Source organism: Onychostruthus taczanowskii, unplaced genomic scaffold (assembly GCF_017590055.1).
Source record: "Onychostruthus taczanowskii isolate IOZ18803 unplaced genomic scaffold, ASM1759005v1 scaffold43, whole genome shotgun sequence".
NCBI classification, from domain to species: Eukaryota; Metazoa; Chordata; class Aves; order Passeriformes; family Passeridae; genus Onychostruthus; species Onychostruthus taczanowskii.
In genome coordinates, this window is record NW_024501792.1 from 5,553,755 (window position 1) to 5,581,192 (window position 27,438).

Below are 27,438 nucleotides of genomic sequence, written 5' to 3' on the forward strand. Positions count from 1 at the left end.
TAATTACTGGCTTCTCTGCAATAAATTAAGCTCCCTACAGAATACTCCCAGCTTCCCAGCCAGGTGCTATCCTCGGCAGGTTGCCTCACCGTCCATGCAATCCACGGAGAGCTGGCTCACGGCCTCCCGGCAGCAGGAATGCTGTGCCGGGGGCTGCTCCGCGCTCTCCCTGCCCTCCTCCTCCAGCCGGGCGCTGCACTCGGGGCTGGCCGAGGCCAGGCACATGGCCACCATCACCTGGGGGCTCAGGGGCTTCATCTCCACACCGTCCTGCTGGAAAGGGGCTCCCAGGGGCACGACGGGCAGCGCGCTGCTGCCGAAAGTGCCGTTGGTTTTGGTGAAACACCTGCGGGAGGGACAGAGGCCAAAGTTACTCAGAGTGGCTTCATCCCCCCTTCCTTCTTCCCCCCACAACTTTTAAGTGTTTTACCACATCAACGATCAGAGCATTTGTCAAATCAGTTTTAAATATATTTGTGGAGCAATTCTGACATTAAGGATTGAGTGGGTTTTTTTTCTCCCAGCAGACAGCTGAAAACATTCAAAACACGCTCAGTTCCTTCCCCCATCAATTGAGACCCAATGACCTGACTTGTGAGTCCATTTCTCCATCAAAGCAACTCCATAAAATGTTTTCACTGCCAAGATAAAGAGCTCAAATTTGAAACCCAAGCAGCACACTTAGGTACCTTGAAAAATAAATACTAAGTGTTATTGGAGTGAATGCAAATTAGAAAAATAGATGCAATTTTAACTCCCCCTGTTCTGCTGTGTAAGTCAAACTGTGGCCCTGCAATACCTGTGTAAAGCTGTGGAACTGAAGTTAAAGTGCTGAATCAATTGTTACAGCTGAGGTATTTAAGCTTTAAACAAAAAGGAGCAGGACTTTGACACACATACCATTGTGGCAGGAGGGAAAACACTTCAGTGTTTGCAGCCCCATGAACAATATGGCCTCAGGGAACATTTATATAAACAATTCCTACATAAGAAAGCCATAACTACCCAAAAAGTAAAAGGTTCACTTGCACAGCTACCACAGTTTTGAGAAACTACACACCAACATGATCCTTGTTATGTGGTGCAGGACAGAGATGGATCCACAGATAAACACGTGCAAATAAGGATGGAAAGTGTTCACACCCTCCAGTGACACCCCAAAATGCTCCTGTGAAAGCTGAACAAGCTCCAGGTCTCTATGTGCTAGTGCAGATCCAACTCTGAGCACCCTTCTTCTCTTTTTTTCCGACCAGATATAAACCCATCCCTCACCTGCTTTGCTCACAGGGGTCAGCCCAGTGCACTTGCTATCTGTCATCCCTGGGGCTGTTTAAGACTGCATTTGGAAAAACAAAAAATGGATCCCTGGGACCTGCCTGCTCAGCTGCTGGCTCAGCAAGCAGCACCGTGTGCTGCTCCAGGCTGATTCTGGCCCAAATCTGAGCAGAGCAGATGAAAAACTGCTGGAAAATGAGGAAAGATGGACTGGGACACCAGCAGTGCCAGGGCAGCAGCCAGCAGAGCTGACCTTGACAGCAGCCCAGCACTGAGCTCAGAAGGGTTTCAAACCAGGACATGTTAAGCTTGGCAGTCTCAGTTAAATCCTGCCCAAGTCTCAGAAACCACTTTTATGCCATTAAAAAAGTCATGGCAATAAGGAAAACCATCACACTGGAGAGACCTGTCCTACAGCCCTGCCTAGAGTCTCAGTTCATACCTGAAACCTGATCAAAACCTGGGATCAATACTGCCAGAACTGAAAGAGCAACAAAACACCCAACAACACAAATAAACTTGTCAGAGGAGGAACTGTAGTGAGCTTTCCCTCTGGCAGATGCTTCACCTGCAAAGCCAGAACAGGACAAAGGGGTTCCCTCTGGAGCCTGCTCCCCTCCCAAAAGCTGTGAGGATGGAGCAGCACTAAGCTTCAACCTTCACTCTCCTATTTTGTCCTCCCACTCCTGTAACTGCCTCCAAAATCATTATTCCAAGTACCAAAATACCACAGAAGCCACTGGAGAATCCACATGAAACACATCTGGTCCTCAAACAAATCCATTTATTAGTTTGCCTTTCTCTCCGCAGAGGTTTTCACTACACTCACTTATTATTGAGAAAAAAAGGCTCAGAGAAACCCATCTAAATGTTTGGGTTTGCATGTTTCTGGGGGTTTCTTCTTAAAGATACAGGGGTCACTGAAGTTCTCTGTATTACTGTAAGAGCTTGAAGGAAGTTTCAACACAGCAGTTCAGCCTTCAAAGCTTCAATAACCACATTTTGATGGAAACTAGCCATGGGGATATCCAGAGCAGAGTGTGGAGGAAGAGTGATGTCAAATCCCTGCTGGGAAAACACAACTTCTATCAATTCTTAATACTGAAACCCTAGTAAAATATAATCTAAAAAATAAATCATAATTTAGATGAAAAGGCTGGAAAAACAAATGGATGTTCCTACATTTGAATCATGTATTTCAGATTTCTGATCAAAATACAGTGAATTTGCAAAGGAGAGAGCTCTAAAAAAGTGTAAATTCCTCTGCAAACGTCAGGTATCTTGAGAGCTTCAGCACAAAGGCACAAGAGAAGAAAAAAGATCAATTCTCAATCCTGTCAACCACAGGCTTTGTCCACAATAGCAAAGCGGGTCTCCAGTTTTCAGCAGCTTCTCCCTCTGGCAATGCTCCACGAGAAGTTATGAGGGATAAAGTGCTAATTTAAACAGAAGACCCAGGGATTTCAGCACTGAAATAATAAAACCTGCTCTGAGATGGCTGCTGCTGAAAACAGCTATGAAATAGTGCTGAACCTTTAGGATTCATTTGCACGTGGTCACAATTCACAAAACTGCTGCATTCACCCCAAATCAGCAACAGCTCCAGGCATTTGGTGGAAATGGGCTGGTGAGGAGTTCATGGCATCAAGGCACTCTTGATCTGGCACACCCTGCCACAGGTGTCCACCTGAACCCCCCTTCCCCTGCTGCCACGGGGGAGCTGCCTGATTTCAGCACATGATTCCAGGCTGGAATGAGGACAGGCAGCTCAGGGGGACAGCCCTCACCTGTGCAGTGAGGTTGAACAGAATGGGGAAAACACTCCAACCTCAAATTCCCACTTGCCAAAACCTACTGAGCTGACTGCCCTAACCCAAGAGGCCTTTCTCCTCCTCCTCCTCCTCCTCCTCCTCCTCCTCCTCCTCCTCCTCCCCCTGGGCATACGCCCAGCTCCCTGGTGTAAAGCTGAGGCACGTTCTGGTCCCCTCCATTCCCCTCTCCCATGTCCTCTTCCCATTCCCCCAGCGGCAGGACAGGAACAGAGCGGTCCCTGCTGTGCAGCTCTCTGCCAAACCGAGGTTAATGATCCCCTCCGGGGCAAGGCAGCTGTAAGGGACAACTTGTTTCTCTATCAAGCAGTCAAATATAGAATGGGGCTGTGAAAACTCAAAGTTCAGGCCCTGCTGATGACCCGCCTGGGAGGAGCAGTGCAGTTGCAGAGGATGGAACTCTTTCCCTCGCTTTCTTAGGGAAAAAAAAAAAAAGAGCAACTAAAACCTAAATGTGTTTAGCACTGGAAGCAAGCTCTTAATTACAGCGTAACACATATGGCGTGCTCTAAATTACCAGGAGTGTCAGACGTCCTGGAGAGAGCTGTGCACTGCCTGCTGGAAATCACAGCATTGATTGTGACAAATTGGTGTGTGAGGGCTTTCCTGAGACCTGCCAGGGACACTGGGCCAGGCAAGGCATTACACTGTCATGCACGTATTTATGGAAAGAAGAAGGATTCAAGGCTCATTATAAGCGGTATTTTAAAAAGTAAAACTATGAAAATAAAGTGAATGTGCTTTCTGCCTTCAACAACAGCTTTGTTGTTCAACAAGGGGTGGACTTGATGATGCTTGTGGGCCCAACTCAGAATATTCAATGATTCAATGATTAATTTCAACTCGGCTTAGCCAGATGCATACCTAAAGGCAGATGAGGATTTTAACAATACTGAAAAATCAAAGTATGAATTGAAAAAAAAGCCCAGAACCTACCAGTCAGAGCAGCCCAGCTTGTCTGACTTCCAGTCCCATTTCTAATCATTAAAATAACCAGAGATTGAGTCAGAAGCCCAAGGAGGATAATAATTCCAAACGTGAAAACTCAGTAATTTTTATTAGGTTTCCAACTCCTAGCTACAATGCAGAAGACAGATTTTCCCTTATTCTACACAAGAATCCTTTTTCCCTTGAAAAAAATGTATCCCACTCTGACAATGGCTGGTCATCTCCTCCTGAAGGCCTCAAGAACTTCAAATCCCATGTTTTACAAAGAACAGCATTGTGAAGGCAAAGGAGTGAGTTGGTTAGTGTTCTTAAGGGAATGTCAGGAAGTGTAAAATATAGAAGACCAATTAAATCCCATTTGACAAGCTCCATATGGAATGATTTTGTTATCTCAGAACTGAAGGAAAACACAGGAAATACACATTTAAAAAAAAAATCCAGCGCCCAACCTGCCTCACTTCCTAGAGAGCATCAGAGGAGCAAATTGAGCAAAGTGAGATCTGGAATTTTAACAACTTGTTTTGTTCTGTCTATGGAAAATCCTCAACTGCTCTCCAGGTCATCCATGGAGCTCCTCTTGCTAGCCAGGACTCCAGCTCTCATCTTTGGTCAGCCCAGCTCCACCCCAGCACACAGAGGGAGGGCTGTTCTCTGGGCAGGTCATGTCTCACCTGTAACTGTCATTTCTCACCTGTTATTGTCATTTCTCACCTGTTATTGTCATTTCTCACCTGTTATTGTCATTTCTCACCGGTTACTGTCATGTCTCACCTGTAACTGTCATTTCTCACCTGTTATTGTAATTTCTCACCTGTAACTGTCATTTCTCACCTGTTATTGTCATTTCTCACCTGTTATTGTCATTTCTCATCTGTTACTGTCATTTCTCACCTGTAACTGTCATTTCTCACCTGTTATTGTCATTTCTCACCTGTTATTGTCATTTCTCACCTGTTACTGTCATTTCTCACCTGTAACTGTCATTTCTCATCTGTTATTGTCATTTCTCACCTGTTATTGTTCCGACAATTCCGGCAGTTGATGCACTCCGAGGGGTCAGCCTGTGGCACTGCCGTGTACATCCCACCACCCTGCAGCAAGAAGGATTAGTAATTAATAACCAGAAATCCAATCACTGTTGGGACATCCAAGAGCTCTCTGACTCAGTTTCCCCACTCTGAGCACGTTATCGATGCCCTGCTCCGGGCTGTACGTGGCATAGCAACACTGAGCGATTGTCCAAAGGCCAGGGGAGGGCTTTGCCAGTGTGTGTGTCAGGGAAAAGTAAATAACTGCAGCTTAGACAAGTATGTGGTCATTTCCCTGGTCTGTTTTCAGCTTAATATGCTGAGGTTTAATTTAATAAACACACTGTAAATATATTTATTTTTAACGCTGATGACAGACACGAAAGCGAATTGCTGTTCATTAGCACGCAAGGCTTGTTTAGGGAGACAGAGGATTAAATTTGCAGGGCTGATGTCACACACAAACCCATCCCACTTTCCTGTAATTACTCCGATTAGATCAGTTTACTTCACTACACTGATTTTTGAACCGTTTGGTATTTGTACAGATGGGGTAATTCCTCAGCCAGCAATGACTCCGGGTGAGAGGGATTTTGTGTTGTTGGTTTTGGCTAACGGGGCCATTACAAGCCAGTTGAAATGCCCAGATTAACACATACCTCATTGTTAGGGACCAGGCAGACAGTGATGTGGGAGCCACTCCAAGGGGGCTGCAGAGCCAGGCTCCTGCACTGGGCTCCAGGAGGGAGCCAGGCTGGGAAGGCTCACCTGGCTTTTGGCAGCTCAAGTGGTAGGCAACTTCTAGCAATCCCGATTTTTGCAAAAACAGAGCTTATCCTGAAGTTTTTGAGGGGTAGGGAGCACTGAGGAAATGCCTAATTAGTCTTGATTGCCATCCTGGCCAGTTTCTCCCTTTCTCATTTAACCCAATCATTGAAACAATAAAGAGCAACCTAACGAGGATCAGAACATCCTGTTCCTCTGCTAGCCTCGCCCACGTGCCAGTCCCAGCCCTCCTCCATGGGCAGAGATCCTGTGACTCAAACTTTCTACAACAGGGAGCGGGGAAAGAAAAGCTCAACCCCATCACCTGTTCCCAGCAAGACAGCAGCATTGGGTGGACACCTCAAGGCACAGAGGAGCTCCAGGCACCAAGACCTGTGTCATCACAAACACATTTCCTTTTTTCCCCCACCAAAAAATAAAAATGGGAGGGACAAAACATAATGCAAACTCCCAGACTTCCTCCCGAGAAAGCTTCTGAGCACTGCAAATGTTCCCTCCCTGAGGGCTCTGAGATTTTTTGAGAGTTTCACCCACTGGGAGGTTGGACAGGTCAAAAAAACCCAGTTTGGGCCTTGGCTGCTCTTGAAAACAACCAAAAGTGGGCACTTCTTGCTCCACGGGTAGGCCAAGGGCAGAATGGGGTGAAGAACTGACTGGTTTGGGCTCAGACTGGAGGGAACTGAAGTGGCAACTACTGTGCAAGTGCTAATTTGTTGTTCAATAAAATGAAGTGCTTGTGCTCAATTACCAACACAAACAATAGGCCCGTTTTTTTTCTCCAGAAACAGCATGGGTTATTCAGACTTTTGAACTTTTTCTTTCAGTTTTCCTGGGCAATGTTCACAGTTTTGAGTAAGTTTAGTAAGTTTGAATGCAAGCCATCTGTTTCCATAGACAATAATGAAATCATTATTCTCTCTTGGAAACAGGACACGTTTCAGCAAATGAAGTATTTTTCCACAGCATACAAAGGCTGGATCGCAGACTGAAATTAGTTTTTAATTTTATTTTCAATTTCAAAACAAAAAACCAGCCTGTCTCAACAGTCACAAACAGGGGACTGAGAAAGAAAAAAAAAAAAAGAAAAAAAAGCAGCGTTATTGCTCTGCTGCAGTTCAAGTTGTATGGGGCACTTCATTCCATGGAACCTCCTGCGCCATTCGTGCTTTGCCATAATTAATAGCATTGCTCAGAGTTACAGATCTGAAACAGGTGGGGGAAAAACGGGTGATCCATAAAGCTGCAGAATAAGCAGCTATAATTAAATGTATTTAACTTGGAGATTGAGAAATACCATATGTACAAGTAAAGTATCTCAGCCCAGCACTGAGGCATTCTCAGAGCTTACATGCTGTTAGGAGGAGGGTAGAGGCAGATTTCCCAGAGTAAGTGGAATTCTTGCTGTCATCTGATATTCTCAAATGAAAACCATGATGTTTGCATCACAAGTATCAGCCCAGTTGCTTCCTCTGGGATAAGGAATTCAGTGGAACTGGCTGTTATCAATGGATGAGTATTCCCCCACCCAAATTAAGCCCGCTTCCACAGCCCCTGAATGAACCCCAAGGTCTGGGCTGAGCCTCCCACCCAGTGCAGGACCTTACATTCACAAGGTGATGGGGATGTTCATAGTCCACGTGTGTTCTGGGCAGGGAGTTGGTGTGCCCCGGGTACAGTCCTGCTCCTCCTCCACTCATGATCCCATTGACACCATTGGCAACTTTGTGGTGGAGGTGGGGGCAGCCGTTGCTGAGGCCGTTGCTGAGGAAGTTCCCGTGGATGCTGCCATTGACTCGGCTGGTCCCGGGCAAGGTCGTGTACTCAATCATCTGCCCGTTGATGTCTGCCCCTTGGTAGAGGTAGCCTGGAGGGTCGTATTCTGCAAAAGACATTGCTATTGAAAGCACTTCTACTGATAAATGAGCAACCCTAAAAAATAACGAAACTTGTTTTTTTCTTTCTCCAGCTTTTGTGAACTAACTCTGATATCCAACTGCTTAGCATATGCATGTAGACATGGAAAACAGCCACATCCTGGAGAGCAGGGCAGAAATGTTGGTCTGGCTGATGTCAATCACTACAAGAGCATCCTAAAACCAGGCCTTTTGTATCACCAACAGCGCTTTCTGCTGTATCTGCTATAAGCTGCTTCCAGAAGGTCTTTCTGGGCTGCAGCTGAAGACACTATCTTCATTATCTCCTACATTTCTCTCTGTAGCAGAGTAAGAGTATTTAAAAATAACCACAGGCCATGGCAAGAGCAAGGCTGATTTATGCACAAGGAGCAGAAAAGGCCCGTGCAGAGATTCTGCTGGCTCTGGGCTGTTGGTGGGTGCAGAGCACCTTGCAAAGCTCCTGCTGGCTAATGAACAGATTTTCCTCATTAACACCTCTCTGGAAGACTTGGCCATTGAATGCCATCTCATTGTGCAGGGACCAAGAGGTAACAAGGGACTTGTCCTAGAGCTGCAAGTTCACTTTCTTTCCAGATGCACTCAAGAAAGGGAGAGATCCAGGGTTTAACTCTCCACAATTTTAACGATTACATACGATTACACACATTCTGCCTCTGCAATCGTCAGAGACATATGCAGGGGCTTAAACACAAAGTGCAGAAACTTTCCCACACCATTCTCTGGGTGAAACTGCATCACAGTCCTCCAGGGACGCAGCAGGACAGGGAGCACCAGTGTGAAGAAATGGAAACGCTGCTGCTCTTAAAACCCAAGTCTGCACCTAAGGAACACCTGGCAGTACAAGTCTCTACAGAAATGCAAGCCGGCTCCTAAGAGGAAACTGCTTCCCATCCATAAAACGCAGCACGGACATTCCTGATTTTACCCTGGTAATATTTTCCTCATGAAACCAACCCCACTCACTCTGCATGGCGCTCTGCTGCCGGTTCTTCCAGAGGCACATGGCGATGAAGACGATGAGGATGAGGACCATGACGCCCAGGACGCAGCCCACGATCAGGTACAGCATGTCACTGCTGCGCACGGGGCCGCTGGCAGCCACAGCCCCGCTGCCCCCGGCCCGCTCGGGGGGGCTGGGGGGCGTGCTCAGGTCTCTCACTGGATATTCAGACGCTCCCGGCGTGCGTTTCACTGGGTGAGTAGAGACAAGCATGTGTACATCCACTAAATGCATTTTCTGAATGTGTTTTTTTTCGTCATGAAATGAAAATAATTACTGCCAAGCCTGAGTCCTCGCAAAGAAAGCTTCCAAGTCAACATTAAATCCTGCCATGAGAATGCCAGCTCCTATTGGGTAATAACTGCTTGCCTTGGAAAATGGTGATTATCCCGCCTGCTCACCCACTCTTTGAGGTCACTGGAACTTTAACGAGCCGCTCGAGGTACCCGTGGCTGCAACTGCTCTAACTCTCATCTTGAAAGAGCACAAATCTTTCCACTTCTGAGGTCAGGAAAAACCACAACACTCATTTCTCTCGCCCAGGCTCTGCCAGATGACCTGCTCTTATCTGATGTGAACCCTGCTAACCCCCTTTCCAAACCACACAGTTGAAGATCAACCAAGAGATGTACAGAAAATCACTGAAAATGAGATGCTGGTTTAACCCAGGAATTGCATTTACATTAGTTTCCAGTACACCACAGTTCAGATTTATTTCATTTGACACTAAAACCCTAAAAGAGGTGCCTGGCTTAGGAGTGAAGCTGGTCAGAGAGAGACAAGCATCTCCATGCAGGTATGCTGGATAAGCTGGATCACCCTTATAAGCCTGGGGGAGATCAATTTTAAGGAAGAGGCAGTGTGAATGACAGATTACATCTTGCCCATTTTAAAATTAGAGAAGAAAGTTATATTCCTTGCAGGAGGGAGACCAACTGTGTGCGCAGCCTTGAGGCCCTGCAGCTCCTACTCCTTCCTTCAAAGGTTTCACTACTCACTTCACTGAATTTTGATGCTTCCGCTCCCAGAGGGCTTTTTTCTTTTTTTTTCTCAAACATTTTTTCATAGCACTGCATTTGAAGTTTACTGTCTGCATTTTCCCTTTACAGCCTTACTTGGTTTTAGAGATTAAAGGAGACAGGAATTCTTCGCAAAATAAATGTGACTGCCATATCTGACACTTCCCGAGAACAGTACAAACTTTGTGCCAGAGGCATGCAGGATTAGGGATGGAGGCAGCCAACACAGCCATCAATTGCTGTGGTCTGCACTTATACAACGTGTCACAGAGCCCTGAAGACATAAAACAGATGTACAAATCAATTCTGTCATCTTCAGGCGCATGGTTGTCTCCTAAGGAGAGGCCATCAGCGGAGCAGAGGCAGCAGTGCTATCTCTGAGAGCAGGCAAAGCTGCAGAGCTCTGCTGAGAGCCTCAGGAGTGCAACGGATCACTTTCCATATGTTCAAAACAATCCCAGCTTCGGAAGACAAAACAATCCTCCGAAACATTCCAGAAAATTATGGTCATCATCGCAGCTGACTTTTGTGCTGCACAAAAATTCCCCCAGTGGATCTTTCCAGTCCCAAAGGCCACCTCGGCTCAGCCCCGCAGCCTCACCTTTGGTCTCGCAGATCATCACGTTGCTGTACTCACTCTCCCCCCCCTCGTTGTAGCACTGCATCTTAATGTCATAAGAAGTTTCAGGCTGCAGGTGATTTATCAGGTGCCACTGCTTTGTACCTGTAGGGGAGACAAGGAGTAAATTGCAGTTCAATTACCCACAGGAGCCAGGATTATGGTCCAGTGCAGTGCAGGGACCTTTTCTACCAAATCTAGGGGCACCGCAGCTTGTCTTGTTAGCACAACAGTAGCAGTTTACGGACTTAGCTGAAACCACGGTCCACGAGTGGCATCCCTGCTCAGGACAGAGGACTGGAACTAGACGATCCTGAAGGTCCCTTTCAACCCAAATTATTCCATGACTCTCTAAGACTTGCATTATCTAGTGAAACTGATTATTAGAAGGACCTTTTGATGAATTGACGTGAGGGTTTTTTCACTGTTTTCTTTTAAAGAAAGTCATGCTCTGCAAAAGCCAAAACTCACTAAACTCAAAACCCAGATATCCAAGTGCCCACACCTGTGCATTTAAGTTCAACAGCAGCCCTGAGCACCCTGAACATGGAACCACCAAAGGGATGTGTTTAGGGTGGATTATGATAACTATTTACAGTACACTGGTCAAATAACAAGGAAAACTGGCACAGAGAGTTTGGGACAAGGACGAACTTGGTTGTGAGCAGACTTTCTAGAGGTGCAAGGTACTGCTGCAGCCATTGGTGTCACATGGAAAGGACACATCCGGACTGCTCAGTTCGGGCGAAACCCCAAATAATTGAACGTGCATTTTATGAACCATCCTGGGAACGCAGCAGGGCTGTCCTGGTGCCACAGACCCGGCAGAGCCCAAGCCCCAGCCCCAGCCGAGCAATCTTCTCTAACAGGACGGTTTTGTCATCTCTGGCCCCTGGCCAGCTTTTCATTTAGACACCCTCCTGAAGTACTGAGCACTTCAGGATAAATCACTCCCAGTTTTTACTTTCACGGGCTTGTGACAAATTTTACTAAACAGCGACCCTTTTTTTTTTTTTTTTTTTCTAGGGAGTTTAATTAACTGTTTGAGTGCTCTTAATCCCTCTTGGAAAATACCACCTTGAACTGTTTCCACTGTTTCTAAGGAACTGTCTACCACCTACTGATTTAAGCATTAATAAAAAGGCTCGGGCGTGCTCGGCGAGCAGGGGCTGTCACCGTGATGCTGCTCGAACTCCTCCGGGACCCCAGCCCAGGTGCAGACCCCCTGCCCAGGGCCCCTCTGGACCAGGGGCTGCCCAGCACGGTCCGTGCCCACATCCCAGTGAAGGCGGACAAGCCCTGGCTGAGGCTGGAGCTGCCTTTCCCTAAATCGCACGTTTTCCCAAGATTCAGCCTCGGTTTTCCCGGCGCCCCCACCCCCAAGCATTCCTTTCGGTAATTACTACACCAGGTTTTAGGTTTCCGCTTCAAACCATTAGTGGAACTGGAATCAGTACAGGCACTTTAACTGTCCTCTTCGTGCACCATTAGCAAGGGAAAACATTTAAACAACTGACATCAGACTGCATTTACATTTAAAATTCAATCTCCAGGATTCTCGAAACAGAGAAATTCAGACCAGAAACGGAGAAATGCAGACCATCGTTGCAGGACAGGGGTGATTTTTTTTGCTTTTGCTGAGAGATACCGAGGAGCCATCAGAACTTTTTGCTTGTTGTTTTTTCCTTCAAATAAAATCTGATTTTGCCTGCAGCGGCATTTATAAGGAGAAAAAAAAAAGGTTTCTGCAGAGTTTTGAATGTCTCGAAAGACAAGACTTAACAGGAAGCAGTGAGGAAAGCCTGCGGCAAGCACTTAGCTAGCACAGGCATCACAACACTTTTTCCACAACTCATGCAGTCATTTCAAGATAAAATTCCCTGTCATAAAGCAGATTAATTCAAAGGTAACAGAGAGGAAAAAAGCAAAGAACAAGTGATTTATGGCAAAAATACCTTAAGTCACATGTTCCTCTACATATTTCACATCAAGTGCTTCCAAACACAACTTAATTGAAAATAGTTCTCTCCCTTTTTTTTTTTTTTTTTTTTTTTTTTTTTTTTTTTTTTTTTTCCTCCTGAAAAGCTAATTTAGGGGAGCACAGCAAAGAAATGTTGAAGTTTAAATCTTTCCACCAAGTGATTTCTGTTGCAGGCTCTGGCAGAGCGGAGCAGCTGCTAATGGTTTCAGACTGCCACAAAGAGTTCAATACACACACGCTCGGAAAAAAACCCGAAACAAGCTAATTTCACAGCACAGTGGAGCCCACTTAAACAACTAACTGCTCAGTGTATAAGATTTATAAACACACAAGTTCTGTCTAGCAAAGGCTAAAATACATTTGCAGATGAAGGTGAAGCCTGCATAAGGTTCTTTAAAGCCTCTGAGCTCAAACTCTGGATCTTTAATAGCTTTATAGTGTGCAAAAGCTTATGTCATGCATCAAAGTACTATGTGCAGTATTGTCTGGCAGGGGAAAATTTTCAAAATAAAGGTCCATTCCTCTTGTAACTGAATAAATGAGGGGGAAAAAAATAATTAACGTCATTGGGCCAGAATGAGATCACTGCGTTTGCTTAGGCCGAGCAATAAGGACATTAAATAAAACATTTTTAAAAGGGTTTTCCACTTCTCGACTAATATAGACATTATCTAATAACTTCTTCCAGGAAAATGATGATCTAATATGCACAGGGGAAAAAAATAACTTGATTAAAAGGCAAAATGAAGCACAAACATAGCTGCATTTGCAGAGTGCTACAGCACTTGAGGCTAAAAGCAACTTCCTTATAGCAGGAGAAGTGATTAGGAGAGGCAGGAGGAGAGAAGGGCAATTACACACAAGATACTACCAGATTAGAAAGTCCACGCTGGGATAAATAATTTTAAAAGCCAGCTAGTTGTTAGTACAGTCTGTAACCCAGATGTTTTTATCCTGGGTTAAACCTCATTTACATTGCTTTCTCTTTATACAACTCGAAGGTACACCAGTTTAAATAGACCTTCATTAAGGATTTGCAGCTGTATAACAAGCCACACTTAAACCCAGTATTTAGCTCTCAAGCTTCCATGTCAAAGAGGCTTCAGAAGGAAGAAACCAGCTCACGTGTGGGCAAAACCCGTTAGGGAGTTGAGATAGCTCCTTCTGTGAGATATATTATAAAGACTGCTTGGGAAGAGCAGTTTAGATTTCATATAAACACAGCCAACATGGCTACAGGGTGTCCTTCCCCTTCTCCCAGCAGGCGTGCCCGGCACCGTACCGTCCACGACGTCGCGCTTGTAGTCGCTGTCGTTGTCGCTGTCCGTGGGCCGGTAATAGATGTAAAATCCTTGGATGGGCGTGTTGTTGTTGCTCGATGTGATGTACTGCAAAAGAATTTTAAGAGACTGCATGAGAGAAGAAAAGTTTTAACTGAGTCCTGCTGAGTTGCCGTCACCGAGTAGCTCATGCTCTGCAAGTATGAGTATTTTTAATAAGCAAAGGGGAGTTTTGTGTAAGCAAATTTGTGTAAGCAAAGGTGACTGAACTCCCCTGAGTGGACAGAGAGTAGGATGGGTACAAGAGACTGAGCTTGGGCTGACACTTTCCTCCCGTATCACTTCCCAAACCCGCAGTTAGGGTTTGACCATGCACAGCCTGAAAATCTACATGATTAATGGAAATGGAAAAGTTAAAACCATAAAACTCTTCAGAAAGAGTTAAGGTCACTCTAAAAATCAGCTCAAGAATCTTTAAGTTATGCAGCCTCCTGAGGAACCAGAGGTTATTTTAAGTTTATTATCCTTAACATCTCTTAAGGCTGAGCTAGCAGAGCAAACTAACACTGGGAACTCTACACATTAAATCCTCCAAAGTATACCAGGGGGTTAGATTTCAAAACAAGAGCAAAGAATTTCTGTGGGTTTCAATAAGGACTTTAAAGTACTTGTTTACAATAGACGAGGTAACAGGGGAAAGGAAAATGTTTCTCTAACATGAAACCTCCACTGGATGTGAGGGAAGACGGCGGGTTTGAAACACTCTCCCAGCCACCCCAGCCTGGATTGACAAAAGCAGCAGGAATTGCAGGAAACGGAGCCAACTCACTCACAACTCATGGCATGAACAGGGCTTGGGACAGAGTTAAGCCCACTGGTGCCTCTGAGATGTCTGTGCCAGAGCAGGTGGACTGGGGCGGCTGCAGCCTCTCACTGGAGCTGCCAGTTGGGCACATCTGGCGTAACCCGAGGAGGGGTGTGCGGGGTCCCCGCGGAGCTGGAAGGGGAGCGGGGTGGAGGGAAGCTGGGAAATGGTGCAAAAGGCAACAGACAACTGACAGGGCTGCCTCTGAGTGGGAAAGTGTCTGGAAATGGGGGCAAAGAGCTCCAGAGGCACAAGTCCCATTAAGTCCCCCAGTTCTACCATACTGACACGAACTGCCTCAGCCCCATCCTGGGAACACAGTCATCATCCAGGTCTCGTGGGGAGGAAAACCCCCGCTGACCACTCCGCCAACACCTCTCAATCATTGACTTTGCAGTACAAACTGTGGTGAGAGCAGGCAGAAGCGCACCCACCGTCCATTTCAGCATGATCTGGGTGTCGCTGATGGCCTCGGTGTAGGCGATGTGCGGGCCGGCGATGGGCCGGCTGGAGAAGCGGCCGCTGAATCCGGCCACCTGGTAGGGGCGCGACGCCGCGCTCCGCGGGCTCTCCCCGTAGTTGTTCACTGCGATCACTCGGAACCTGTACATTTCTCCTTTTAAGGCAAAGAGGGAAAAGAAAGAAGCCCTTGTAGCAAAACAAGTGCTGGAAAGAGGATTCAAGGAGAGACTAAACAGATTAGGAAGTACTCTTTGCACAGCATCCAGTTAGAAAAGGAGAGGAATCCTTGCCACAGGCTGATGTAGGGATATAAACAGCTTCTAGAAGTGACTCAAGGAAAGTCCAAAGGCTGTTGGAGATACCTCCATCAGCCCACGAAATCCCTAAACTGGTGGGCACTGAGAAGATGCTTCAAAGGATCCCTATCACCATCCACTCCGTCTTCTCTTGTGTTTTTTTGCCTAAGTTTTCAGGGTTAGACACTGGAAGAAGTCAGGATAGACATTTTTCCATTAATGCACTTTTCTCTACATTCTGAGTGTTCACTAGAAGGACAATTAAGTTAAAAATAGCAGTGATACACAACCCTCCTCTCCACACGAACAAGTATTAAATTATGGTGGGGTTTTTTTCCACTTGGAAAGCCAGAAATCAACTTGAATTCACGTAACAAGCTCCTAGGCCATACACAAAACACAAACCTAATCGAGCAGAAACGGGGTCATCCAAGCAGAAGTTAAAACGAAAAAAACCCGAAGAGCTGCAGTAATGAAAGATCGTTTCCGATACCTGGCTCCAAGTTCCTAACTTCCACAGACAGCTTGGAGGGAGAGATGTTGCCAGCTGCGACGAGCCAGTCGCTGTTGCGACCCAGACGTTTGTACTCCACCTTGAAGGCGGTGATGGGGGAGCCCCCGTTGGCGCGGGGGATCCACGTGACGTAGACAGACGATTCCGAGGCCGTGGATATCGTGGGTCGGTCAGGAGCTTCTGGAACTGCACGGGGAAATTCAGTTACAAGAGGATTAGAGTCAGCTGAAAGTTCATTTTCACTAACAACTGATTAGGCTCATTGCTGATGAGTGCGCTGGATTTTGTGTATTAACAAGGAGAACCTTTAATCCTCCTGAAATCACCACTGCCCTTACTCTGCTGAAAAGGATGGATGATGAGCAGACAATTCAAAAGGAATTTATTATCTTACCAATATAATATTAAAAAATTATAGGGTATTGCACTACTCCAACCATTTCTACATGAAAACAGACACATACACTAAGTGAACAAGAAAAACATGGTTATTATTTTCAAGCCCCCAAAATCCCCCCAATGAGACTTCAACTCATCTGCATTAACGAGTGCTGGAGAAATGAGAAGGAAGAGAGAACAAAGCATGCACCAGGATGTACTTACGGGACTCACTGAAGTAACAGGCAGCAGTGGGACAGAGAGAAGGGAAAAAGGGGTGTTAGTAAATCTGGTTGTAAGAGCTGTGAGGCTTTACTAAACCAGCCTGGATTCATGAACATGGAGCTGGTGCTGAGGTGTGGAGCAAGGAGCAGGAGGCTGGCAGCTCTGGGCCATGAAGCAGCTGAGCTTTTGCAGCCCGGCACAAGTAAGGCCCTTGCGTGGCTCCTCTGACATTCAGTGCTGCCACAAACTCAGCTCCTTGCCTGTGGTATTAAATCCTTTCCACTCACCTTTGGCTTTACCCCAGATTTTAGATACCTTTGAGATCTCAGCCCCTGAGTAAATCTGCCTGAACCAGGCCAAGGAGTTCAAACGCTGGGGGAAGGGGGGGCGGTGAGAAAAAGGACTATAAACGTGCTCTTTTCACTGGAAACCAGGCCAATGTCACATCTACTGGGAAGTGCTTATATCTCCCCTCCATCAGAAATAAGCCTGTCCCTGGGAAGCCACAGGAAAACATTCAGAACAGATATCACACACTTTTGAGAATTTAAAGCTCTGACACAGCCATTTCCCATTTCCTCTTCCTCTGGATCTTTCTCAGTGGAAGGAAAGAGAAATCTAGAGTATTTAGCAAAAAGAAATCACAGGTTTAAAAATGAGCAGTAAGAATATGGGTTGTAAGTGAAAATTCTTGTTTTTTGAGAGCCACACATGCAGGCAGCAGCATCCTAGGAAATATCCTATGTAACAGAGTAACAGAATAAACAGGAAATAGAGGAGGCAACACAAGCACCTGGAGCAGTAATAAACACAGGTTAACTCAGATACAGCTCTTTGCAACACAGCTTTTAGTGCCCAAATCACAAACCATCCACACTCCTACCTCCACTGTGGCGAGACAGGTCCGGAAGGATGACACCAAAGTTATTTGTGCCTTCATGAACAATGGGATGTTTGGGGATTCCTATGGGTGGAGATGGAGCCTGCGTGTTTTTTGAGGATGATGTTCTTTCTAAGAAGATTTGACAGACAGTACATCAGTGCAGGGCCTGCACAAGGCAATGCTGTTTGTCAATGCTCACTCTACAAGGTCACTTGCTACCATGCTGCCCTGGCTTCAAATCCCAAGCTGGACAGTCAGGATAGCAATCAGGGAGTTTCTCTGGGAGAGCAAGAGAGATTTCCTACCCAGGCACTTGGCTGTGGGTGAGTGACTGTCCATCTGCAGTACTGACATCCACAGTGCTTAGTGGTGATGCTGCCAGCTCCTGCCTGTGCTGCCAAGCCCACTCATCACAACACCACCAGATGGGGAAAATTACACACTGAAATCTATGTCTAGAGAAGGAGTAAAAATGCTAAGGAAGCAGCTGGAGCCAGTACACCAGGCTTAGAGGGATTTTGACCTGTGGCAGAAGGGGTGGCAGGACAGTATGGAGCAGAGTAGGGGTGGCAGTACTGACTCCCTCGAGCTTGCCAGGGACTGACCACAGGACAGTGATGAGGAAGCATCACCTGGGTTTAATATGATGGGCTGTGACAAGTGGCTTTGCTGGTGTGAAGCTTCCTCGGCTCCCCAGTAAGCTGGGAGGGTTAGTAGGAGGAGGAATGTGAGTATGAACACTAGGATTTTTTACAGAAAAGTATGGGTGGAATGGGATTTTGCTACAGTTTGGTACAATACCCTGGGGGTTGTTTGAACCTGACTCGTGGAGGAAGGTGGGGTGGAGGAATGTGCACCTGTGATGATAAAGGGAGGAGGTGCAGCACAAAAAATCAGGTAAGTGTGGGGGGTTCTACAGAGAATCCTCCTCAGACTCATCCTCTGAGGGTCTGTGCAAGGAAGGGTGTCAAAATGGTGTTTGGCCTCATGGTAGCACACAGCCTATGAAGGGGGAGCAGAGAAGGACTCCTGTGTTAGAGGTTTCTTTGTGTAAGTAGGAGCCATAGAATCCTCATCTAGCATGCTGATGGATGCAGATGAAGAATGAGGCTCCCTTTGGAGCAGGTGAGGGACCAGTCAGCCATGCTGAACATTCCTGTGTGTCTGGCCAAGGGTGGTGCAGGCTGGGGCTGTGTCTGCTGGGCTGTGGAGGGCGAGTAGTAGGTCAGCCAGGACTGGAGTTGTTAGGCAGGTGCCTGGGAGGGACCCGAAGTTTCATCAGGCAGAGATGTCCTGGAGGGTGGGTAGGTCACAATTAGGGAGTTGTTGACTGTTTTTAGTGGGGGAGAGATTTTCAGAGGTTGAGGGCCAACAGTTTTGTATCTGTTCATTGACAGAATGATGATAAGGATGAATAGGGCAAAGGATCTAAGTATGTTTCACAAATTTCATGGAGACATTAAATTCTTTTAAAAATTTAAGCTATCCTGTCCATCATAGCATCCCAGAAGGGTTTGAGTCAGAAGGAACCTTTAAGCTCATCTTAGTCTACACCCTCCCCTGGGCAGGGACACCTTCCACTATCCCAGGTTGTTCCAAGCCCCATCCTACCTAGCCTTGAACACTTCCAGGGAGGGGGCAGCCACAGCTTCTCTGGGCAACTTGTACCAGGGCCTCACCAGCCTCCCAGGGAAGAATTTATTCCAAATATCCCATCTAACCCTACCCTCTGCCACTTACAAGCCATTCTTGGACAGTAGTACAAAAAATATCTACTTGTTTGTGTGCTAAAGAGCACAGGCACCAGTGTCCAAGCCTGAAAGAAAAAATGCTCTGATTAAGAATGTTGTGCTTGTTGCTGTCTGCACACAACTATCAGAACAGCTGGCTTGTGGTCAGCAGAGATTGTCACTGAGGTGTCTGCAAAGCAAACCAGGAACAGCTTTGTTGATAAATTAAAACTCAGTGGTGCAGAGTTTCTTCTGTGATTAAAAACCTCAACAAGGACAGGCTGCTCCCAACTTTGCTCCTTAAAGCAAGAGAAACCTCACAGTACAAATCTTAACAATCACCCCAAAAATAATATTATCAAGCTTTTAATAGCTTCTACTTACCAACAGCCTCACACTAAAGGAAGTCTGCCCTACAGCAATTTTAGCTATTAGAGGCTGTTCTTTAGCAAATAAATTGCGGAATATTTCACATATGGCTTAGCAGATGCCATTAAGTGACTGATGTCATTAAATAAATGTCTCTGGAAGGCCAGGACACAGGGCACATTGTGCTGCACCTACCCTTGCTGGTGCGGAACGTCAGCATGGCCGGCTGGCCCTCGCCTGCGGCGCTCCTGGCCACCATCAGCACCTCGTAGAGGCTGGAGGGCTCCAGCTCGGTGAGGCGCAGCTCGTTCTCGCTGCCCGGCACCCGCACCGTGTGCCAGCCGCCCGCCGCGCTCACGCCGTCCTCCAGCTGCACACAAGAGAAGCTGTCAGCAGGGCATGGAACTGGGGACTGCTCACATCCTGCACTGCACCCCAAAGCACTTCTGCCCCTTCTGCTGTTCTACATTCACCTACAGTTTGTCTCCAGCTGCACGCACACAAGGGAGAAACTGTCAGCATGGCATGGTTGGAACTGGGGACTGCTCACATCCTGCACTGCACCCCAAAGCACTTCTGCCCCTTCTGCTGTTCTACATTCACCTACAGTTTGTCTCCAGCTGCACGCACACAAGGGAGAAACTGTCAGCAGGGCATGGAACTGGGGACTGCTCACACCCTGCACTGCGCCCCAAAGCACCTCTGCCCCTTCTGCTGTTCTACATTCACCTACATTCACCTACAGCTGGTTTGTCTCCAGCTGCTCACAAGGGAGAAACTGCCAGCACAGCATGCTTGGAACTGGGGACTGCTCGCACCCTGCATCACTCCACACACAGGCACCAAAGGACCTCTGCTCCTCACCAAAACTGCTTTCCTGCGTTCACCTATGGTTTGTCTCCAGCTGCTTACAAGGGAGAAACCATCAGCATGGCATGGTCGGAACAGGGGACTGCTCACACCCTGCACTGCACCCCAAAGCACCTCTGCTCCTCACCAAAACTGCTCTCCTACCTTCACCTATGGTTTGTCTCCAGCTGCTCACAAGGGAGAAACCATCAGCATGGCATGGTCGGAACAGGGGACTGCTCACACCCTGCACTGCACCCCAAATCACCTCTGCTCCTCACCAAAACTGCTGCTGTTCTATACTCACCTATGGTTTGTCTCCAGCTGCACACAAGAGAAACCATCAGCACGGCACACTTGGAACTGGGGACTGCTCACAGCCTGAATCATGCCCCAAAGGGCTCTGCCCCTCCTCAGCCAAAACTCCTGCTGTTCTACATTTACCTACGGTTTGTCTCCAAGTGCTTCTACTACAAATCAGCAGCTCTGCACCCACTGTCGCTCCTTGGAATAAGCACCACTGCACTCCTTGGAGAAACTTATTTTCCCTCTCCACGCACATACACACAGTTGGTTTTTACTGGGTTTTTCATTTTCACTTGCAGCTAAATCTACAAAAGCCCAAATGATTTTCAAGCCTTCAGTCAGCCTTCAGCTGTGTGCTACTACAGGGCTGGACCCAATACCCTAATGAGAAGGACAGTTTCCCTGTACTGCCCAGCTTCCCCTGTACTTGAGCATTTAAGAACATTTATTGGCTAAAATGTGTAACAAAAAGTATGTCTTAGTTACTCCTTAAGGATGACAAAAAAGTCAGCAGGGAGACCAAAGATTTGGGTTTACCAATATACGTTTCCTTTTTTTAAAAACAAAACCAATTTTTAACTTAGCAGTGAAATAACCAGCTCCATTAAAGAAAAGAAAGACATTCTGGGTAGTCTCCTAATACTTGACCTTTGCAGGAAAACATTACCCCAAATCCCAAAGGAAAAGACAAAGATTCCACCAAAAACAAACTACTAAACAATATAAGACTTTAATAAAACATTGGAGGCAGATCTAAATGCTGTGGATTATCAAAGGTTATGCCAGAGGTCTTTGTTCAACTATTTTCTTCTACAGCAGCCACTCCAGGGCTTTTATTCCCCCAACTTTTTTTTTTTCTCTATTAAAAGAGGGAAATCAATAAAATAATTTAATGACACAAAGAGAGCACCACCCTAAAAACCAGGATAAATTCAGTGCCGAGAAATGCATGAGTGAGCATATTTAATGTGGAAATGATTGGTTTGAGAGACGAGAGAGCGTCAAAAAGGTCAAAAAAGCATTCAGAGCTTCCAGGCTTCCAAAGGCTTATGTGAACCAACCGCCTCTGGATGAGAAATTATCACCAACAAACTCTGGCACTTGGTTTTCAGGAACCAACAGGTCAAAAATCTAAGCATTCCCTCCAGGCTAAGACAAGAACAGGATGTAGAGGATTAAAAAGCTTATGAAAAATAAATCAAACAGCTTTGCCATGCAGAAAACTGGTTTGCTTGGAAGAACAGATGCAGGCATTGCTTGGTTCTGATTTTAGAATCACAGGACTCCTAAACTGAAAGTTCAGAACCCACAAGTATCACGGAGTCCAACTCCTGGCTCTGCACAAGAGACCCCAGGAATCCCACCATGTGGTGTTAAGCAAAAGAGCTCGGTGTTGTCACACCATTTTTAATGCCATAGTAGGTACTGTCCCACAAATTTCAGTTCACTTTCATATTTGGTAACTTCAGTTTACTTGAGTCCCTTTGGGACCCACAGCAGCAAACTCAGTGATGCACAAAGGTAAAACTCAGCTTCCCTTCTGCTCTCACACACAGATTCAAGCTGGCTCACGTTTAAATGCATTTTTAACCGCACTGACTGCACACAACATGCCCTGGAGCCCCATTCTCCATAATGACACTGTAAAGGACAGAAAAGCCTGGATGAATCTCACTTAAAACTAGACAGAGCAGTGTATTGGTGACAATGTCAGCCATCCCTCAAACAAGCTGTGTGGGCACAGGAACATTGTGCTTCAGCCACACGCTATGCTCTGCCTGGCCTGAGCCCATGTCCTGGTTCACACCAGTGTGGAGACAGAAGTGTGTCAAACCTCCCTCTTGGAGAGATATCCCTTGAATGGGCTGTGATAAGATCATCTCAACCCTCCTGGATTGAGAAATCCTCCGTGGTCATGGCGAGTTCCAGCTTGGGCTCCCATGCAGATTTTTTGGGCTGTGATAAGATCATCTCAACCCTCCTGGATTGAGAAACCCTCCGTGGTCATGGCGAGTTCCCAGCTTGGGCTCCCATGTCGATTCTGTGTAACCCATTGGTTTTTCCCTCTTTGTACCATCCTCGCTTTTCCCCATAAAAACCCCTGCTTCTGCCCTGCTCAGGAGGGAGCTGTCATGCCATGCCTCCTTCTCAGGGTGCTGGAATAAAGGAACTCTGTGGAACTGCTACACGGAGCTGCTGTCTCTTTGTCCCTGCGTCAGCCTGGGGACACCTCACAGGGCAGAGCTGAAATCACTGCTCAGAGCTGAAATCCCTGCTAGGAGCTGAAATGCCTGCTAAGAGCTGAAATCCCTGCTAAGAGCTGAAATCACTGCTAGGAGCTGAAATCACTGCTCAGACTGAAATCACTGCTCAGAGCTGAAATCACTGCTAAGAGCTGAAATCACTGCTCAGACTGAAATCACTGCTCAGACTGAAATCACTGCTCAGACTGAAATCACTGCTCAGACTGAAATCACTGCTCAGACTGAAATCACTGCTCAGACTGAAATCACTGCTCAGACTGAAATCACTGCTCAGACTGAAATCACTGCTCAGAGCTGAAATCCCTGCTCAGAGCTGAAATCCCTGCTCAGAGCTGAAATCCCTGCTCAGAGCTGAAATCATTGCTCAGAGCTGAAATCACTGCTCGGAGCTGAAATCCCTGCTCGGAGCTGAAATCACTGCTAAGAGCTGAAATCACTACTAGGAGCTGAAGAGGTGCCTGCCCCTTGCTGAGGTTACCCTGTGCCTGAAGGACTGCCTGAGACCCCCAGAAAGCCGTCTCCTGCAGGACCTCTCTCTGGGAAGGTTGTGGCGTGCGGGTCGAGCCATCAGACCCCGACCAGCCGTCACAACACACCAGCACTGCTGGTTCCTTGTGAAACCCCCAGAACTGCGGCGCGTCGGCGCGGGGCCGGGCACGGCCGGGCGCTGGGGACGGTACCTTGCGGTATTTGACAAAGTAGGCGTTGATGGGCAGGCCCCCGGCGCGGCCCGGCCGCCACACCAGGCTGTACGTGTCCGGCCTGGGCGTCTGCGGGGGGCTCAGGATGATGGGGGCCTCGGGCGGGGCGGCGGCGCTCGACGCTTTTTCCATCGCAGCCGCGTCCAGAGGAGATTTTGTTGGAGGCGAGCTTGAAAATGCCATTTCTGCACCAAAATCACCGCCGCTCTCGTCGCTCTGGGCAAGCTCCAGAGGAGCTGTTTCTCCTGCTCTCGTGCCAGTTGCTGAAGGAACTGCAAAGGGAGGGTCTGGTTACATCCCCACCATGACGTACGTTCGCCCCGCGCCGAGGGGACGTTAAATCATTTCAGAGTGACATTTCCAAACAAGCCCCGCTGCAAAACACCAGGTCCAGAGGTGCCCACACAGATCTGAGCCTGGTGCCAAGCTGCGGCCTGGGTGTTTTTTCAGGGCACAGCAGTGGGGTTCGGTTTGTTTTATTTGGTTTGGTGTTTTTTTCACAGTAGCAAAGAGAGAAAACCTGAAACTCAAGGTCTACAGGCACAGTTTGACCGTATCTCCACTAAATTAAGTCATGGCAATGCACGTTAAAAGAAATAAATAAGTATATAGCTAAATTTGTGAGACAAACCGAGTAATTTGTACGTCGTTGTACAAGGAACTTTTCATGGCCTGCACTGGCATGCACACAAGAGGACATTCTCCTACCCCAGTTTCTGAGGTTTAGCTGTAATTTAGAGAAGCTTTGAAAGCTGCACAACTCAACTACTTCATTTGAAAATTTATGCTGAGAATATACTCAGTTTACAGGAAGATCTACATGCAATTTAATACCAACGCATTTCTAGAAATCCTTCTCCAGACTCCTCCATCCTATTTACTTTTGCTGGTATGAAAAAGAAATCTATATAGTATCAGTACTCTAAAAGAGGCCAGAAGACAAAAAAAAAAAGCCCTATTCGGCTGATGCAGGGCTCATCAGAATTCCAGGCAGGAAAAGGGTGGCAGGTTGGACATCTGAGATTATCCAGGACAAGAAACCATCAGTACTTAAAGCAAGAAGGTTTGGGAAGCAGCGCAGCTCCTCAAGGCTGCGCACGGCAGCAGTGGGACAGCCAGATGTTCGGAGCCCTGTCCGTCCTGTCAGATTTGTGTAGGTTTATGTTACGTGCTGGGGTCTGGAAGGGGAAGGGAATGAAGGGAACTTGGTTTACAAAACAAACAAATTCCTTGGTAATGTAAAGCCTAGGCAGTGTTAGCCCGGCTGACTCAGATTCCTTCAAACCTCCATTAAAATACCAGCAGCAAGTGTGGCTGCTATTTTTGGCCACTTTTTACAAAGCTGGGAAGGAAAGTTCTCTTTTCAAATTGAAGACATGCTCTCGGCAAGCATTCCTTGTTTGTTTCTTCTCATTTATTTAGCAATGCCACAAAATTCAGAGACAGGAAGAAGGCAACAACATGGGGAGGATGTCCCCAAAGCCCAGATGGTTCTAAAATGCCAGACACTCCCAAAACAATCCCTGAGCGAAAGGGTATCTCTGCTGTCAGTGGAGCAGCGGGAAGGGCGTGATATTGGAAACAAATGGGAGGAGGTGGAAGGCGCTCAGCTCCGTGGTGGACCCCGAGGATGTGGGTGGGCATGGTTTGGTGCCTGCTGGCACTGGGGACACGGACTCTTGAGTGGAGGATGAGTTGTGGTTTCAGCTGGTGACAGCAGACCCACAGCCAGCGCTGTGTTTATTGCTGCAGGAGGGGAGTCATCAACAACTGCTGGGTTGTTGTATTTTTGCTTTGGAAAACAAGCCCCGGGTAACAATTCCCATTGAGTAATTCAGATCAAAGCTCTTTTTGCAAAGTTTCTGGTATAATTACTACCCATATAACCCAGCACATCAGCCCTCTCTCTGCTGCTGTGTCATTATGCAACTTTTTTTGGCTGTTGCTCTCAGCGCCATCCCTTTCCCCTTAGCCATGAAGATTTTTCTTCCTCAGCTTCCCAATCCCACCAGGAACACCAGCAGCACTGAGCTGAGTCAGGCCAAAGGCTGCATGCACCCAAAATCCTGATCCCACCAGCAACCAGAGAAGGACAGAATGACCCAAATTTGGGCTTTAAAAGAATTGTGTTCATAGAATCTTAGAATGATTTGGGTTGGAAGGGACCTTAAAGGTCATTCAGTTCCACCCCCTGCCATGGGCCAGTTACACCTTCCACTATCCCAGGCTGCTCCAAGCCCTGTCCAACCTGGCCTTGAAACCTCCCAGGGATGAGGCAACCACAGCTGCTCTGTGGCCTCACCACCCTCACAGGGAGGAATTTCTTCCCACTATCCCATCTAACCCTGCCCTCTGGCAGTGGGAAGCCATTCCCCCTTGTCCTGTCACTCCAGGCCCTTGTACAAAAACCCTCTCCAGCTCTCTTAGGCATGGGAAGGGGGTCTAAGATCTCCCCAGATCCTTCTCTTCTCCAGGATGAACCATCCCAACTCTCCCAGGCTGGTTCCAACTCACACATTCCATAATACCCAGTGCTCTACTGCCTGCTGTCGTTTCTCCCCTTCAGATGCCTCATTTCGAAGAAGAGCCCTCACTTTTTCAGCCTCTCCTCCTGCAGAAACCCTTCCCCACCTGCTGTGTTTCCAGCACCTTTGCTTGTTCTCCTGCTCCCCTGCTGACCAGGGTACAGCCCAGGCAGAGCCAGCAGCTCTGGGTTTCACCTCTGCTGTGCAAACAGGTCACATTCACTTCTTCCCCTCTCCTTTAACAGCCAGAGGATCCTCCCTCTTTCCGAGCTCTCCAAATACCTCAGCAGAGGCTGGAGAAGCCCTCTGAAAACCTGAACACAGTACATCAGTGAGGTCACCCACACCTGGCACGTGTTTCCAATCACTTTAGGACTTCTCAGAGCTTCTCTAAGGTGTCTGTAGGAGCAACTTCAGCCTGAAACACCCACCCGCGTAGACTAAATGCTCCTTGTGTTTTTCACTCCCTCTCCTGCTACTCAGACTGCCTGCAGTGTATTTTCCTCCTTCATCTCCATTAGATGAAGTTATTTTGGAGATTTAACCTTGTGTTCAGTAGCTCTGGGAAGCCCCTGCAACTGTCTAAAAAAGACCCAAAAAAGGGAGGCCGTGGGTACAGGATCCTGAGGCATCATTTTACATTTTGGTGGTTTCTCACTATGATGGCAGCTGAAGTTGTCCTGCCTGCTGTAAGACCATGCAATGAATCACAGTCTGGAACAGATCCAGCAGAAAAAAAAAAAAAAAACCAGATATATTTTTCAGCCAAATGGGCTCTCTTACTGTGTGCTGGGACAAGGCAAATTACAGAAGCAGGTACTGAAGCTGAGAGGTGTTTAAGGTGATCCTTCTACTGAAGAAATGGAATCCCAGCTGAAGTCACTCAGGTGCTTCGGAAGTGTTACCTGGCAGGAATTCTTCATTAAACAGCTGAGTGTCTGAGCATGTCTTTGGCATGGCTGGGAGCTGCTCTAAACCCGTAACAGCTCCCAGAAAGTCCTCAGAGACTTTTATATCAAAACCAAATGCCTTAACCACCCTCTGCACCATAATCAGCAGCCAGTACAACGTATTAGAAACCGATAAAAGTTAATAAACAAAGCATTAAAATTGAACTCACTGCCATAAAATTCTGAGGCAAAGCACTGGGATTTTTCTCTTTAACACAGGCTGAATTCTGGGATGATATTTAGTTTCGTTTTTCCACTCAGCAAGGTCCAAAAATAACTGATTTATAAAACTACATGATGGGATCACTTTCTTGAGGTTTCTTCTTTCTTTTTTTCCTCTAAGTGAACCTTTAAGCATCTTTTTATGTTATTTACAGGAGTTTTAAACTCTAACCAAAGAACTTTAAATATGGGGCCACATATTAAATCCCACTAACCTG

At 47.0% G+C, this 27,438-nt stretch overlaps 1 protein-coding gene across 2 annotated transcripts in view; it reads right to left on the reverse strand.

The window, feature by feature from the left end:
- Nucleotides 1–27,438, reverse strand: part of CDON (cell adhesion associated, oncogene regulated) — a 56,694-nt gene that overhangs the window by 1,246 nt on the left and 28,010 nt on the right. For both annotated transcript variants that reach the window (XM_041413953.1, XM_041413954.1), the window contains exons 9-19: nucleotides 23,503–23,795; nucleotides 19,599–19,773; nucleotides 17,305–17,433; nucleotides 15,798–16,004; nucleotides 14,981–15,162; nucleotides 13,684–13,789; nucleotides 10,403–10,525; nucleotides 8,746–8,973; nucleotides 7,471–7,745; nucleotides 5,064–5,143; nucleotides 90–346 (exon numbers count right to left, since the gene is read on the reverse strand). In XM_041413953.1, coding sequence (XP_041269887.1) covers nucleotides 90–346; nucleotides 5,064–5,143; nucleotides 7,471–7,745; nucleotides 8,746–8,973; nucleotides 10,403–10,525; nucleotides 13,684–13,789; nucleotides 14,981–15,162; nucleotides 15,798–16,004; nucleotides 17,305–17,433; nucleotides 19,599–19,773; nucleotides 23,503–23,795 — 2,055 coding nt within the window. The remainder of the gene's footprint in view (nucleotides 1–89; nucleotides 347–5,063; nucleotides 5,144–7,470; nucleotides 7,746–8,745; nucleotides 8,974–10,402; nucleotides 10,526–13,683; nucleotides 13,790–14,980; nucleotides 15,163–15,797; nucleotides 16,005–17,304; nucleotides 17,434–19,598; nucleotides 19,774–23,502; nucleotides 23,796–27,438) is intronic.